Source organism: Plecotus auritus (assembly GCF_963455305.1).
Source record: "Plecotus auritus genome assembly, chromosome: 1".
Taxonomy (NCBI): domain Eukaryota; kingdom Metazoa; phylum Chordata; class Mammalia; order Chiroptera; family Vespertilionidae; genus Plecotus; species Plecotus auritus.
In genome coordinates this window covers 76,247,738-76,265,203 of record NC_137770.1, presented here as the reverse complement: position 1 = coordinate 76,265,203, position 17,466 = coordinate 76,247,738, and the positions used below count along the sequence as shown (strand labels likewise).

The 17,466-nt window shown below is 40.4% G+C and overlaps 1 protein-coding gene across 10 annotated transcripts in view; it reads right to left on the bottom strand.

Annotated features, from left to right (window-relative positions):
• The window catches only part of MEIS2 (Meis homeobox 2), a 208,291-nt gene that overhangs the window by 144,342 nt on the left and 46,483 nt on the right, over positions 1-17,466 (bottom strand). For all 10 annotated transcript variants that reach the window (XM_080643818.1, XM_080643817.1, XM_080643812.1 and 7 more), the window contains one exon: positions 670-815. In XM_080643818.1, the coding sequence (XP_080499944.1) occupies positions 670-815 (146 nt within the window). The remainder of the gene's footprint in view (positions 1-669; positions 816-17,466) is intronic.

Here is a 17,466-nt window from a genome sequence, read left to right as displayed (position 1 = left end):
AAAACGGATTGCAAGCAGGAGGATAAAGTGTTACTTTAAAAATGTTGCAAATGGTTGATCTTTTCCCAGAAGTAAAGAGGGTTAGATTCTAAGATAACGGATTTGAACTGCTAAAAAAAAAAAAAACCCACACCTTTAATCCCCATCTTACAAACAAGGGCATTACAGCACCTATAACCTTTTGTGTGTGTCACAGAGACACATGACATGTCTGCAAGCTGCCTCAGAGATCACCGTCACGCTTGATACTGCGAGCTTGGACACGCACGCATATGGCCAGGTGCCGCCTCCGCCTCCTGGAGGAGATGGCCTTGGTTAAGAGTGTGGTCAGCAATGTGGATGGATTGACGAGGTAGCTCCTCACAGCCTTGGCCCTGGGTTGCATTACCTAAAGTTGCTCTCAGACCTCTTAGCCTACATGACACCGTTTAGGGTCCCACGTCATTGTGAATAAGGTCCATTCCTGGCCCAGTCAAACAAAAAAACCTGCTCCTTTCTGAAGGGTGCTCAAGCGGGGTGAGAGCTGATAAAACCGTAACTGCTCTGCTGGTCGTCAGATTTTGAGAACGGGGAAATTGGCACCTAACTTTGAGAAATCTGTCCGAGCCCTTATAGCATGCTGGGAGGAGGCAAGGCAACAACACTCGTTTTTCTTTCATCTTGACTTACTGTGAGATGCTGGAAGAGCCACGCTCTCATGATATTGGTTGCTACTTTGGGGAAAATGCCTCTTTTCTTCTGGCGTTTTTTGTCCTTGTCTGGGTCATCATCGTCACCTGTGCCAGGTGAAGCCACGCTGTTGTCCAGACCATCCCCTGGTGGAAAGACATGAAAACACATGAGAGAGAACCCAGAAAGGGGGCCAACAACCACGCGCAGCTAATGAGGAGCTCCGTGCAGCTTGTTGAGAGATATCCATTAGCGCCTATAGTCTCTTTCATTAAAGTATAATTGGAGACACAAATATGTAAAAGACAAAATTAAACCAGCCCTCTTCAAATGTTAATTTTGTGTGTCTCACACTCGCCCGTATCATTAATTCGATTATAATTGTGTGCTTGACACAGTGCAGTAGCTCTTTGTCAATTATGGAGTCCAATGTGGGAAAACCGCCATCAGAAAACCCATTCGGAGAAAATGCATCCCGTGCCCATAGTGAACACAGACTGTCGGGTAATCAAGTTAAATGTTCTGTAGTCTATATATTCTAGGCTGCCTGCATAGGTGACAGTAACTGTGTCACTGTTCATTGCACATAACACACTGCCTGCTCAGCCCCTCCCAGAACTGTCACCTCCGGAGCACACACAGCTGCACACTCCTCAGTGACCCTGCACTCAGCATTTGCATGAAACTTGTAGCTCTCTGCACCACGGATCATTATCATTAAAAAAAAAAAAAAAAAAGATACACATCAAGGTAGGGTGCTCACTTAATCAGAAGTTTCTATCAACATCTTTCTCTTCTGTGCTTTTCTCGGGCATCAATTGTGCATTAGCAAAAATCATTTACTTTTTAACAGTCATAGTTATTTTTCTTGCCCTCCGGCAAAAATGCCTTGAAAGCCTGCCTGGAGGGCATCTAAATTATGTATCTGAAAAACTCTTCCGGCAAGGCATTGCAGGACCCCTACTTTCTTAAAATTCAGACGCGCACGTCTTCCTGTTTTTGGGAAGGCATCAATCAAGAGCAGCAGTATATGCCATATCCCTACATTAATATTTGAACTAATAACTTTAAAAAAAGGAGAGAAACAAGATCCGACTTGTGGCATAATCAAATGCAAAATAAATGAAGAATACGGGGACAGCACTGGGGCTTTATAGATGGCTGTGTTTTCCTTGCACATCATTAGCCTGGAGCCACACGAAAGAGGAAAACAGAGAAGTGGAGAGTTTATGCTCCCCGCTGGTGTTTAAGAAGCCAGGGTCCTGGAAGGACATCTGGGAATTGTGCTGAGATGGGGGTTTTTGTAATTTAAGAATAGACATTCATTAGCAGTAAATGCCATAAATCCCATGCTAAGTAAAAACCTTGTCCAAGAAAGCCTAAAACAATAAACTCTGTGCTCAATGTAGCCTGAGCTGGCCGCTCCACAGCGTCCCGGGGAATGCCATAGACCCACCGGTCCACTCCCAGGCCTGCTCCCTCCTGGCGGATGGGGTCACACCGCCACATCCTGCCTGCCGGGCCCCTCGCCTTCCAACTTCACGGTCTGCTCGGTGGGCTTCCCTGTACCTGTTCTTTTCCTTTCTCACCAAAAAACCCTCAGCCTTCTTTGACCAGAGAAGCAGAAAAGCCACAGCAAAGAGCCGGCAGATTAATTTTATTGACATTTCCATTTTCACTGCAATGCGATACCCTCCATCACATGGAAGAGATGACCCTCACTATTTACAGACTGACAGGCCACTTCATTACAACCACCCTGCCCCAAGGCAAAGCAGCTCCCCTCCATCTGCCCAAACACTAGAGCATGACCCCGAAGTTGCTGTTCTCTTTTTCTTTGCCGTCTGTTATGATTAAAAAAAAAAAAAAAGAGCGAGTCAAAGGGACCCCAAATAGTCAAAGAACTAATCAGAGTGCAGAGAAACAAAAGGCATTTGACTTTTGAATAGTGGGTAGACGCAGGCTACCCTTCATCTGCCTGCGCTCCCTGCACACCCATGCACACTAACGGGTCGCTTGCACAAGGACACACACACACACACACAGGCACACGCACGCATGCACACACGCACGAGCAGGGACACACACACGCTTCTACCATGCCAAGGAACTGCTGCAAGGCAAATTCTCACCCCCACTAATGGCTTCTGACTGCTCCTTGGCAACCCTAGCATTTTAACCTGGGTGGATGTGCTCTCCCAAATACAGACACTGGAGCGATCTCATCAGCTGCTCATGTGACACAGATGGAGAGTGGCTATTAGGAGCCAGGCAGTGGGCCTTGGGGATCTGAGGTGCTGTTCTGTAGCCCGGGGCGGTTTTGAAAAGCAGTACCCGGAGATGAGGAAAAAAAAAAAAAAACCCACACTGCAAGTGCAAGTTTGAAGTCGGTCAGTCTGTCTGCCTGCTACCGATAAAGATATCTTTGTCTCCGTGGAAAATCTAGGAGGCTATCTGGATGTACATTTCAGATAATGTATGTGTGGAACAGCTCTCCCCTCCATGTCTTCCAAATATAAAAACACGCGCTGTAAACAATGCCTGTGTGTATATATTTCTTTCGAAGCACATATGGTTTCTGTGTATATGTTTAAGCTGAAATTGTCAGGATTTTGTTAAAATCTCATTTAGCTTTTTTCTGATAGATTTTTGAATATACTTATTTTCAAAGGTTAATGGCTTAATTGAAGGAAGTTCAACCAAAAAAAAGGCATTTGCCTTTTTAACCAATCAATGACCTTAAGAATGAGCGACGGCGTTTCCACAGTGCATTTTCTCCTGCTTAAAAGCAAAGAGGGCTGGTAACACCTTCAAACTATATGATTCACTATATTTAGCTCAAGGAAAAGATGGAGCAAGATTGAGCCTCTTTGGATGATTGACTTAAACTGGAGAAGACAGGATCATTACATGAATTTTAATATAAAGCAGTCTGTTTTATAGAAATGTTATAAAATATTTGAATTGGGATCCAGTGTAACAAATAATAGTAAAGAAAAAAGTGACTATTTTTATAATAACTAGATACTAAACATTAGATTTTCAAATTAATATTAGTGTTTATATGTCTATAAAGAGAGAAATTTTCCTCTTCAAATACACAATAAATACCATCGTCTTTCCTTCAATGTATTTTTGAACCAACTCCAGCATAGAGGACTAACAACAGCCTAAATAAAAATGTTAACAAGGCAACTGTGTGATCTGCAACCTAAAATGAAATTGTGCAGATGATGCTGGGGTTAGGGTCTCCGAATGTGGCTATTGTTTTCCGGCTGTACGTGTATGTCAGATAGTTGGCAATCCTTGGCACCTGTGCCAAGTGACTTTCTGTGCCCAGAAGGATGTGTGTACCAGCACAGAGGTATGTGCCAAAGGAGGTACAGGAGATAACAGTATATGTGTCAGCATCCGAAATTAGGATTCAAAAATATTTCTTATCTTTTTTTTTCTTAATGTATTTTTATTGATTTCAGAGAGGAAGGGAGAGGGAGAGAGATAGATAGAAACATCAATGATGAGAATCATTGATCGGCTGCCTTCTGCATACCCCCTACTGGGGATTGAGCCTATAACCTCGGGCATGTGACCTCCTGGTTCATAGATTGACACTCAACCACTGAGCAATACTGGCCGGGCTGTTTCTTATCTTTTTATCCTGAGAGCACACCACCATGTCTGACCCAGAGCAGGTACCCAGCAACTGCTGGGTGAGTGAATGACAGAATTTACCAATAAGCTTATTCTAGGGTCCACCCCTCTTTGCGATTATCCCACACTGGGGCAAGTACACTCATCATAGCATCAAGGGGCTAGGTGGGCTGCCCTTGTACACCTTGTCCTAAACATGCCAGGAACAGTGCTTCTTAGAAGAACTCAGTGCCCATTAGGGCCCTTCTGAGGGGCTGAATCACAGGCCTTTCTCCCACACTGCCACCTCCGATGATGAAAAGTGGAATAAAGAGGAACATGGTGCATACCTCTTTCCAAAGGCTGCTAATCCCTTGACTAAGGGCACAGTCTAAGTTTTAAGTAAAGAGAGTCCAAATAGCTGTATTGCTGGAATATGCTGTGTGTGACCCTGGGAAGAAATACTCAAGACTTGTGGACAGATAACTTGGAAGTGAAAAAAAAATCATCAGGGGAGATTGTTAAAAACACAGGTCCCCAAGCTTCATCCCAGACTTACAGAATCAAAATATCCTCGGGCACTGACAAGGAATTTGTATTTCTAACAAGCTCCTTGACTCTGCTTATACAATCAGCCTAGAACTAATGCTGAAACTGGTTTGTGAAAGCCACTGGACTAGATGACCTCCTAATTTGAAATAAAATGCAACCTCAGGAACAGGTGGATTGTTAAAATTCTACTTTACTCCCATGAGTCTGGTCAGTGGTCATGGTGAGCACCTATAGTCTGGCTAGGGCAGGGGTGAGCAAACTTTTTGACTCGAGGGCCACAATAGGTTCTTAAACTGGACCGGAGGGCCGGAACAAAAGCATGGATGGAGTGTTTGTATGAACTAATATAATTTCAAAGTAACGGAACGGAGGGGAGAGCAAGAGAACCGGACAGAACAGCCGTAGTTTGCCCAAGGCTGGGCTAGGGCCTCATTCATTGTAGGAGAGCCATGGTGTTCTCTCCATCACACATACTAGCCAACATAATGAAGCCCCCTCCTAACCTTCTGGTGGTGAGGGTTAAACAGGAAGAAAGAAGCTATAGAATGTTGACTCTCAAAATGTAAATCAGCCCAGCTGGGGTGGCTCAGTAGTTGAGCATCAATCCATGAACCAAGAGGTCACTGGTTCAATTCCCGGTCAAGGCATATGCCTGGGTTGTGGGCTCGATCCCCAGTGGGGGGCGTGCAAGAAGCAGCTGATGGATGTTTCTCTCTCATCAATGTTTCTATCTCTCTTGCCCTCTCCCTTCCTTGCCCTCTCTCTGAAATCAATAAAAACATATTTTTAATAAAAGAAAAAAAAAAGGTAAATCACCGGTGAAGAAATTTTGAGAAATGCAAATTCTTGGCCCCATCCCAGACCCACTGAACCTGAAACTCAGGGAGTGGGACCCAACGATCTCAGTGTCCCTTGGCACTCCAGAGGACTCTGACACCCACTCACATTTGAGGAGCCCTGCTGTAGAGCACAGAGGAGGTCTGCTTAGCCGGCTACCCTGGCTGGTGGTCGTCTGGAAGGCCTGAAGCTAGTCTCTGGGCCCTCCTCTCTGGCTGGGTTTACAGGCATGTGCTGGAGGAAGCCACACAACCTTCCCACAGCTGAGCACACTACACTCTGGGCAGGGTATCCTGGAGAAGGCAAAATCTGTATCTGTAGCCATGTAGCTAGCGAATCAAGAAAAGATATGGGCATATTATGAGAGGATCCTGAGATGATTCTAAAGCAGAACTTCCCAGACCGTAAAATTCTTGGTCATGAAAAACTACCCAGGCAAAAGGACACCACTTCCTTTCATTGGCATATTGTCTCATTCCATTTAGCCAAAAATCTGTCTGTATTTTAGATATCAATTGCGTGGCTTGGAACAAAGAAATGATACAGTGACGATGTGCTATGGTGAGTTCAATCCCACTGGGATGCGACCTATCAGAAATGTAGTGCAACCACCAAGAAGATCCTAGTCCATTTTTTTTAACTTCCTCCCTCCTCCCCATCCCAAACAAACAAAGGAAGAAAAAAACCAGACATTTAGCATTGAAGAAGGTTAAATCCTTGCCCAAGATTTCACAGTTACATGTGGTTACATAAACTGGAGTCCAGGCAACTTCAAGTCCAGTGTTATTCTCACATTAACATTGTAAGTTTCCTTTTACTTTTCAAAGCATTACCTCATTTGAACTCTGTTATCAGGGACAGTTCTAAACAAGGCTTGATCCTATATGCAAAGGTTTAAGTGCAGAAAAGAGATTAGATCTAGGTCCCAGGGCGGGCACTGAGCTAGAGCTGGGCCAGGCTGATCCCAGTTCAAACAGAAATGTGCAAACTTTTCTCCCAAAAGTAAGCCAGTGTCTGTAAGAGATATAAATATATTCAGTTCAGCAAGAGTCTTCGGCACCCAGGATTTTTGTAATCAATTTATTGTGTTCCAAGTGGAGACCCTTATATGGACCTCAGGAGACTAACTTTCAGAGCCCAGAGATGCTCCAAACACTTGAGATGGACTATCAACACAGTCAGGAGCCCGGGGGCTGCGATGCCCTCACTGTGCAAGCTGTTAAACACTCTACAGAACTGAGATTAAAGTGTGATATTCCTCTGCCTCCAGTCATAAGGTTTCTATGACATTTTGGTACACTGTCACACTACAAACATCTAAAACTGCCCTCTCAGTTTTATACTTTCAGAGACATAATCAGGACAAAGGAACATGTAGTTTTGTTAATAGTTAATGGTATTTTGGTATTTGTACTTCTTTTTGATAAATTGGTGGTGTGTTATTTAATCCTCACTTCTCCAAGTTTTGGACCAAGTTTAATAGTTAAATACATTTATACAAAAATATGTGCTTTAAAGAAGAATATCTCACCTGGGAGAACATGACTTTTCCCTCTATCATCATTGATAAATAGAAACACAGTATATTACCATTTTCAGTTTGTGCAATGTATATTTACTAACTTAATACATATACATGTGTGTGCATCCATACGCACACGTACACACACACACACACACACACACATCTTCCAAACAACCTATTCCCAGGAATTAAGTCTTTTCGTGAATAAATAGATACTGATATATGTGATTATAAATCTATGTGTATATAAATTAAATTGTATCTATTTCAAATAATTCACCAATTTATACACAAGTGTCCAAATATATTTGTAGATGAACTGCATATTTTTGCCTATACTCAAATATACATATGCATACATATACATACATTAATTTATAGAGTTCTTAAAATGTTTTTATCTAAAATTAAATAGGGTAGTCCCTTTTCCACACCATTTCTCTAGCTCTAGAACACAGGGCCCTCATTTTTATCAATACTGTTGTCATTTTCATTAGCATCATTATCACAAGTAGCATTGATTGGGCACTTGCATTGTCCCAGTCTTCATTTAATCTTCACAACAAGTAAATGAAATAACTACTATTATCAATCCCCTTTTACAAATAAGAAAACTTAAGACTCAAAGACAATAACTTGTCAGAGGTCACACAGTCAGTGGCAGAGTGGTGTTTGTCCTCCAAAGACCATGCTGACTCCCTCTACCCTCTTCCTTAAACTTATGAGAGGGCAAGAAAATGTGAAAAGTGAAGCTAGGTTCTGGATTAGCCCTCACTGCATAAGAAATAAACCCCAGGAGTGAGGACTTGTATATTCACATTTATGTCCGAAAGTGATAGTGGGTGACAGCATATTCAAAAGTAAATATGAGGAGCATTTGAGATCTTGCTCCCAGGAATATGTCCTCATTTTGGCTCAAATAAACACATACAATTTTTCAAAAAATAAAATAAATAAAAGGAAGTATGAGCCAAGAAACAAGCAGATGCACACTTTTACACAAACAGGTATATCTGTTATATACAGGACCATTACTACTCCCTGTAGATCTAAAGTTCATATTAATATTAAATAACGTTTTTGACATAGGATTATCTGTTGAATTTAAAAGATTTTTCTGAGCCAAGAGATCTTTCAAGATTCCATGCCTTTAGTCCTTTCCTCCTGGCCTGGAAGGCCCTTTTTCTTCATTTTTTTCTTTCCCCCCTTCCCATTCATTTTCCTTTGTCCAGGCAAACTCCTATTCAACCTTCAAAATCCAGAGGAAAAGGAGCTTTCTTTGTAGAGCTTTCCCCAGTCCCCCAAAACAAAGTAGGCTGCTATGCTTTTTGCTTCTTTAGCAGTTTGTTCTTGCCTTTGCTATATTTATTCTTCTGTTTTGCAGTGTATCTGTTTACTAATTTGTCTGTCCTATTTGACTATGAGCTTTTTCAAGGAGGCTGTGTCTGATTCATTTCTGATTTCCAAGCCCTGACAAAGAGTAAACACTCAAATGTGAGTGGAATGGACAAATTGGCAGTGAGAGCCTTTAGATATATTATTTGGACCCTGTGAGAATGTCACCTGCTTTGAAGAAAGTGTCCCTGAAGAAGATTCCCTGGCTCAGGTAACCTGTTCCAGTAGCGACCAAAGCCTTGGGCTCCCTCACTTCTCTCTCCCTGCCTCATGGGCAGTGGGAGCATGATGATGTCCAGTGTTTTACTGTTTACACATGTGCATGACCCTCCTCGAAGATGGTCCTTACACATCTGAGACATGTGTCATATATTGTTTATGAAAACAGTACTCTATCTCAAGCCCTATTCTAATGGGGAAGAGAGAGTGCTGGGTGAGGTGGGCTGCCCACTGCCCAGCCTGTTCAGGTTACTGGGAACATTATAGCTAAAAACGAAGGAGCATGCAGCCATGGACCAGCAACACAGCTCTTTACAAGCTCGTTTTCTGCCATCAGTTCATGATGCATTTTTTTTCTTCTCTTAATAAAGTACTCTGAAACAGGATTAAAATGCACTAAGAGTCAAAATATATTTTCTTTCAGGGACTACCTTCCAAGAGTTTAATTTAGGACATTCCACTGAGGAACCTGCATCAGGGTTTCAAAAGAGATGGGAAGTGGAAGAAGGAGAAGGTGGAAGAGGGGAGGGGGAGAAGAGGGCAGAGGAGGAGGAGAAGGGAGAAGAAGAGGAGAAAGAGGAGAAGGGAAGGAAGAGGAGGAGAAGAAAGGAGGGAGAAAAAGGGGAGGGGGATGGGGGAGGAGGAGGAGCAGCAGCAGCCATCCTCAAAGTAAATCTTTTTCCACATGCGATTTACCTTTCTTCACATTAGATCAGCTTGGGGGGCGGGAGAAGCTGCAGACCCAGAAATGTGGGGAGGGTGAGGGGCGAGAGGCCAGCAGCAAGACCTGCTAATTACTGATCTCTTTTACTCTCCTGCTGTGCTTAACTGTCTGGACACGTTAAAGTGAAATTTTTCTGTGATTTTTCAAGTGACTAGTTCATGGCCCACTAGCATGGCGGGAAGCAGAAGAGATGAAATGCTTTCGTTTACATGCAACATTTACTAACTGTGTGGATTTTCCGACATTAAAGAGGACAGTGACCCAAGCCACCTTTTTCACACTCAAAAGAGCACTGAAAAAACAAGTCTTCATCAGCTTACCTCAGGCTTCCCTGGTCCTGAACACCCTCCCCCCAGGGTAGGAGCAGAAAGGGAAAAAAAGAAGGGATTTTAGGCTCCTTTCTCTTCAACTTTTCAGGCGGTATAAGCAGCATTTAGCAAATTCAGCCCCAAATGGCTCCAAATGCTCAGAGCTGCAGGGGCTCATTCTTTGTTATCCCCCCTCTATTTACACAGGATTTACCAGGCTCTCCACGGAGGAGGCCTAAAGCACTTGCATTCTCACCGGCTTGCCCTGGACTGTGGCGTGCAGCTTGGCCCTGGCCTGCAGTGGATGGAGGTGTTCTGCAACCTGGACAAGGCAACAAACGGCTCCCTAACTCAGCCATCCCCAGGCCACCTGGCTGGTGCAGCAGCTGCACCGCGGAGGCCTGCGAAGATGAGCTCACCTTCCAGAAGAGAAGCGGAAACCCAGCCAAGGCCGTGCAAATGTGTGTCCAGAGACAAATAACATGCACTTTAAAATATGCATCCATGTAATAAAATGGAAAGGGGTGGGCGAAAAAAATTTTCAGAGTGCATCTTGGATGAAAACCACTTCACCCACTGGTTGGAAAAATAAAGTGTAAAAACAGACAGATGGACACATATGTAAATGTGGCTGTGTTTTAGGCTTTAGCTGGCAATGCGAGCGGCGTAGTATAGTTTCGCACGCCTGTATTTTCCATATCATGTTGAATCCTGTTAACTGTTGAACAGAAACATCCTCGTACTGGTCCTTGACCAAATCAGTCCCCTCAATTTACCTGTCAGGAGCCATAAAGTGGCTTTGTTTATTGACTGGGACTCTCTAATCCTTTATAACAGAAATGAACAAAAACTTCCAACACTCTTACCTTATGGTTCACTTAAGTTGGTTGCTCTCATTTATATATTTCACTTGAATTTTTAAAACTGTTTCAAGAAAGAATCCCTCCTCTCCTAACCTTCCACAGAATTCTCTAAAGGCTACTGACTGGAGCTGGTAGAAAAGTATATTCCTTTGCCATTATAATTCAGCAGACTGCTTAATCTCTGTGGTGGAGGATAAAAGAATGTACTTGTTACTCAGTTACCTGATAAGCGCGTATAAAAGTACAGAGTAGGTTCTGAAGTTATTCACAGTACATCATAATAAAGCTCTTCTGGGCACTCTAATGATTCATTTTTAGTGATCTCTCCAATGCCCTTTTCCACAGTTAACACTCAGATTTTATTAAGGCAGAAACAGGGACAAATGTCCACTCAAGTCCCAGCTCTCAAATTTGACTCTACTTGCACTCCACTACCTACAGCTAAAGCTTTTGTAATGTTCTGTTCACCTCCCCAGAGTGGCATTTCAGCTAACAGAGTTCACAATCTTTCAGCCCTAAACACAGGAGGCTGCTATCTTCGAGTCATCCTAGGAATGTGCCAGATACCATCATCTCCCTCCTGAGATACAAAGAACAAGAAAGAGAGGGACCAAGAGAAGACCGAGCTGATCAAGTTACCAAGAGCCCAGAAGGCCCCTCTCAGAAGGTTAGTTAATCTTTGAACCAGTAAATGTTATAATTAGGAGCCTTGAAGTTGGGCTTAGGCTGGTCATTGAAAGACTGACCCTAAAGGAGAAAGTATGAATGGAACACATCTCTTTCACCTAATGGTTTGACACACGGGTCATGATATTAATGGGAAATCACACAAAAATGGATTGTTATGATGTATGAGTCTCTTCCCCACATCTCTACAAAAGAAAGAAGGTGGCTGGGGAGAAATGTCTTCTCCATGTCACTTAGCTATGTTTCCGTACAAATGGTGAAAATTATGCAAATAATGTTGGCTCCTTTGCTAGAGGAAAACATTATTAAATTATGCTCTAAGTATTTTGTCTGCTTTAGTAATTACTCTCATGTAACTGTAAATATAAATAGCTGTTATTCTGTTTAAATTTTTAATCATGCAAAATATTGTCACACAAAATGTCCTTCTGTTACAGTCTAACTGGGATTTTCTTTTTAAAACTACCCATATTTAACTGAAGTGGATTATTTTTAGCATTGTAAAGTGTTTTAGTAAAGATAGCTGGCTAACATCTCTGAATCAACAGGTCTTTCCAGGGGAGATATGGCCTTTATGTTTGCAAAAAGAATTTCCTACTAAAGTCCTTTGATACAAAATGTATTTTTAACATTTTATACTAAAACTGGAATATAATTAGTTTGTTCCCAAGAATGTATTAACTACATCCAACCTACATGGTTAGTATACACTGATAATATTCTCATTTTATCATTAACTGTAAGATTTTCTAGTTTATTGTCTCTTTTAGCATACTTTTATATGAAATGAAACACTAAGTATCAACCAATACTATTTGTTAGGAGTAATAACAGGAAAGGAAAGTTCTATCTGGAGCAGTAATTATTTCATCCCATTTTTAGGATCCTTACTTCATTATTATATGTGCTATCTAAAACAAAAATAGGGGCAATACATTGTATAATATCAAAGAGTAGATCAGTCTGAATTCTTAATATGGTATTTCTCTATAAATTTGTATTATCAGGTATTATTTCAAATAGCAGCACAACAAAAACAAAAAGATTAAATATTTATTTCACTTTCTCAACTGTAAAATCAAAACAAAGGAATATTTTAATAAAAGTACAACTTTGTGGCCTGGCCAGTATGGCTCAGTTGGTTAGAGCATTGTCCCGTGCACTGAAGGGTTGCAGGTTCAGTTCCCATTTGGAGTGCATAAGGGAGGCAACCGATTGATGTTTCTCTCTCACATGGATGTTTTCTCCCACTCTCTCCCTCCCCTTTCCTCTATAACTAGAATCAATGAAAAACATATCCTGGAGTGAAGATAAATAAATAAATAAATACATAAATGTGACTTTGCAACTGGCATTGTAAAATAATGCAAAGAGACAGCCATCTCAGTAATAGTAATGCTTACTAAGAGAACTAGATTGAGCTAGCTATCAGCATTCCCTTTGGGAAATTGTTAGGAAGCCAGTCACAGTTTATCCAGAAAAAAGAACAATAGTACCTGTGAAGTTGACAACTAACTGCTTTTAGGTGAATATTTTTTAAACCATTACCCATCAGAATGGGAGCATATTTGTTAATTATTAGAAAATAATATTTGTACATTTTAAAAACATTTTCACATGACAGTTTCCTAATAAAACTCTGCATTTTTGTTTTAAGAATTTTATAAAATAAATTATTAATATTTTAAAAGTAGCTATTGTGCATAATTGTTTTAGTTAAATCTACTTTGATTTGAGAACAAGCAGGTATGTTTTTGTAATGTAACACAAATGGTTATACATATAATAAACCTAAGGAAAACAAATAATATGACTGCTTACCAAAAATAATCTAAAATAGCGTAAATTAATTATTTTTCATATAACCTATATAATTAAGAATGACAGACACAGGGGTCTTTCAGAAGTTCACTTTAAGTGGAGAATGACTGCCAAAGGGTATGGGGTTTCTTTTGGGATGATGAAAACATTCTAAAATTTATTATGGTGATGGTTGCACAACTGTGTAAGTATACTAAAAACCATCAAATTGTACACTTTAAATAGGTGAGGTATATAGTATGTGAATTATATCTCAATAAAGCTATGTTTTTATTTATTTTTAATTGATTTTAGAGAGAGAAGAAGGAAGAGGGAAAGAGAGATAAAAACATCGATGAGAAAGAAACATCAATCTTCTGCCTCCTGCTCATCCCTTACTAGGGATCGAGCCTGCAACCCGGACATGTGCCCTGACTGGGAACTGAACCTGCGACCCCTTGGTGAATAGGTCAACGCTCAACCACTGAGTCACACGGGCCAGGCTGCTACATTTTTTAAATGAACACATTTTGCTCTCATATAAAAAAGCATGGTGGAACAAATATAAGAACCTAGTAGTCGAGGTTGAACATATTCATAATATTTTCTAAATTGCTTCAAAACAATGTGATTTCAAGGCCACTCACTAAAATCGTCTCAACACCTTGCATATAAACAAACATATGCACTCAGAAACAATCAGGATGGATTTTATACTGTTTATGTTACAAAAATATGCATTAATGAAAAGTAGACTGACCTTAATACTGAAATTAATCCTTTTCCACACTCCATTGTATTATTGCAAAACGCTGACCCAAATTATTTGCCTCTTTCAAGCTTACTTTAACCATCAGAATAACTTTAGTAACTTCCAAAACACACACACACACACACACACACACACACACACACACACACACCACTCCTACATTTCTTTTACATTTCTTCTACATAAGCTTCTTCGAGTCAGGAACCATATTTTTTTTTATTTTTTCATGTCCTTCTCAGAACTGTATAATGGCCATCAGTGCAGTCAGTACCTAACCTTTTATTGGATAAATGGATAGATGACTCATATTTCTTGGAATGTGCTTTATTTTTTGTGGGTTTATATCTAAAAGTTGCAAACAGAAACTATCTAGGATTTGGTCTACAAGAGTTGAAAACTGGCCATAGAGTTGATGTTTCATAAATTTCAAAGACATTAACTTGTATGACACACTGTATGGAGGAAGCAACGTGATTGAAACAGACATTAACAGCAGAGGCACCCGGCTTTTGGAAGGGCGCCTTACATCCTTGGTTCACCCTTCTTTGTCTAAATGTGTTTATTCTATTTTTTGAGCAGCTATTCTACTTTGTACAGTGGAGGCTCATTTCTGACATACTCCATGCCCTTCCATTCTGTCCCTCCATTTTCTCCCTACATAACTGCACACACCCTTGGGGAGGGGGCGGAATGATGATACAATAGAAGAGGCATGAGCTGTGGAATAAAACAGATCTTGTATTGAACTTCCAGATCTATTTCTTACTGTTTGAGTGTAAACCTGGTCAAGAGATTAATTTCCTCATCTCTGAAATGGGAAGAATTATACAGACCCAATAGGTTAATTGTGAAAAGTAAATGAAATAAGAGTAATAGCTGTTACTTATTAAATCACTACCTTGTGCCAGGTGCTTTACTCTTATTAACAAGCTTGGGAGCTTTACACAGGACAGTTAGCCTCACACAATACCTGACACAGCAGAGGCGACATCAATAAATGTTAGTTATTTCCTTTCTTAAAATGAACTAATATGAGAGGATAAACAAAATGTAGTGTATCCATATACTGAAATACTTACTCAGCAATAAAACAAAACTACTGATACCTGCAACACGTCACATTTCAAAGTCATTACGCTACATGGAAAAAGCCAAACACACAAAAAAATGCAGACTGTATGATTCCAAGTATATTAAATTCTAGAAAATGTCAATTAATTTATAATAACTGAAGACAGATCAATGGTTGCTTGAGGGCAGGTATAGAGGGAGGGGGGTGCATTAAAAAGGAGTATAGGAAACTTTTTGGTGGTGATGAGAGCTTACAGTATCTTGATTATAGTGCTGGCCTCATAAGTGTATACAACTGTCAAAACTCATTAAATGGTATACTTTGAATGGGTGAAGCTTTTGGATGAAAATTATACCTCCATAAAGTTGATAAAAAATAATGTTGAGCAGATTGTAGGTAAATTTACATAAACCTGTTATTTGGCATAAAACAGATTTTAGTGGAAAGTATAGCATGCAATACACAGAGGTGAGAGTAGGGAGTCTCGGGTTATTGCGGTAAAGTTCTGAAAGGATAAAATGATTTGGGGCAGCATTTCAAAGATGCTGAAGGTAGAAATTCAATACAAAATAGTTCATTTACGCTATTTTCTTCAACTTTACGAAGATGCAAAGTGGATGGTCAGAATGCACTTTGCATATTTTACCAAAACATAATTTTCTCATTGTCCAACTGCCATTATGAGAAATATTATTAACAAAGAACTATTCAACTTGCAAAAAAGTATCAGTAATTTTAAAAAGGCAACAGAAGCAATTCTTTATTCATTAGGCCATATGACCTCCCTCGGAAATAATTCTTAATAAACTATATTTTAAAAATTCTTTTGGGGAATTCAGTATTAACCCATTCTCCCACTCATAAAAAAAGGTCTCCTGCTGGAGATCTTAGTCAATTTCAGAGGAAAATGACACCACTTATGAAAAACTCTGAAGCACCCTTAAGATGAAAAATCAGTGGGAAATACAGAATTAGGATGAACCCTTGCCAGCCACCTCCATGCCTTCAGAAAACCCCTGCATCCACCATAGGAGCATGGAATGAAACTAACATTTGTGGAGTACCAGTATGTGCCAGGTACAGCAGGTAGCATCTCATCTGCAGGACAGTTCAGAGTGGGGCATTTCAGTTACCAGTTAGTATCTTCAGAGAGGGAAGCCACACCGATTAAGAAACTTGCCTAAAGTCACATGGCTAATCTGTCACAGAGCTGGTCTCCACTCAAGTCCATGAGCTCAACTTCACAACAGAGCCTGTATTCCCATAGGAAGTGAAATTAGTATTTTAAAAAGTAGAATGTGGGGGGAAACGGCCTTATGGCTTTGAATCTAGGTACATGGTACTTACTAATGCCTGATCATGGCCAAGTGATTCATCTGAATTTTGAGATATGTGATATTGGGCTCATATCAGATCATTAATAAGAGTTTTATTTCATTCTTATTTTTCCTTTCCTTCTTTCATTTCTTTTAATGACTCATTCACATGGGGAAAAAATTGGAAATAGAGTCACCACCTGCTGAAAAACACCCTTGCTTGAGAAAAATAATTTTTTCCTCAGTCTTCTAGAACTCCTACTTGAAAATAGCACAAAAGCAAAAGGCCATGTTTGCCACAACTTAAGAAATATTACAGCACTGGATTGCCATCCATCTAATTCTAGAAAGACCAGGAGCTTAATACCACATAACTATTAGTTTGCCATAGCACACCTCCATATTCTGTCATGAAGACAGAAAACTCAACTTGAGGGGTACCAATGTGAACTTTATTCAGGCCCTGTTAGCTGATAAAACAGGAGCTGTAAAGGACTTAGTCTGGGAGGAAAAGTGGTTCAACCATTCCCCAGGAGGAAAAAAATGGGGCGGGGGTCATTCTCTCAGGTTTTTTCATATACCTGTGCAAGCCAGCCTATGGGAGAACTGACATCTTTGCTGTAAGATCAGATCTCGGAGCCACCAATCAAGTAGCAGTCCAACCTCAATATGCTGATGCAGCGAATTTCCAGATCTTGATCACACTAGGCTAGGGAGTCATTCTTCTCAGTGATGAAGTCTGTGAATGCACTCTTGAGAAGATAACAAATTAAAAACCAGCTGACTCGACACCATTTGAGTGAGGAATTCACTGCTGACCCAGTATAACACAATTTCTACCACCAGTCAGTAATCACTGAAGAGGTGGCCAACTTTATTTCATAATTGTAAAACTATTCCTAACAGAGGGTCTTAGCACAGCTAAATGATAACTGCCTAATTTACATCATGCTAAAATTGATAATGACTCCCTCAACTATTTATATCCTGACTCTTACTTCATGTTAAAATTTAAAGATTCTAAAGCAAATTATAAATTCCCCAAAGTGGTGTATTACTTAAATAATCAGAAATCTGAAAATAACTATATAACTAGA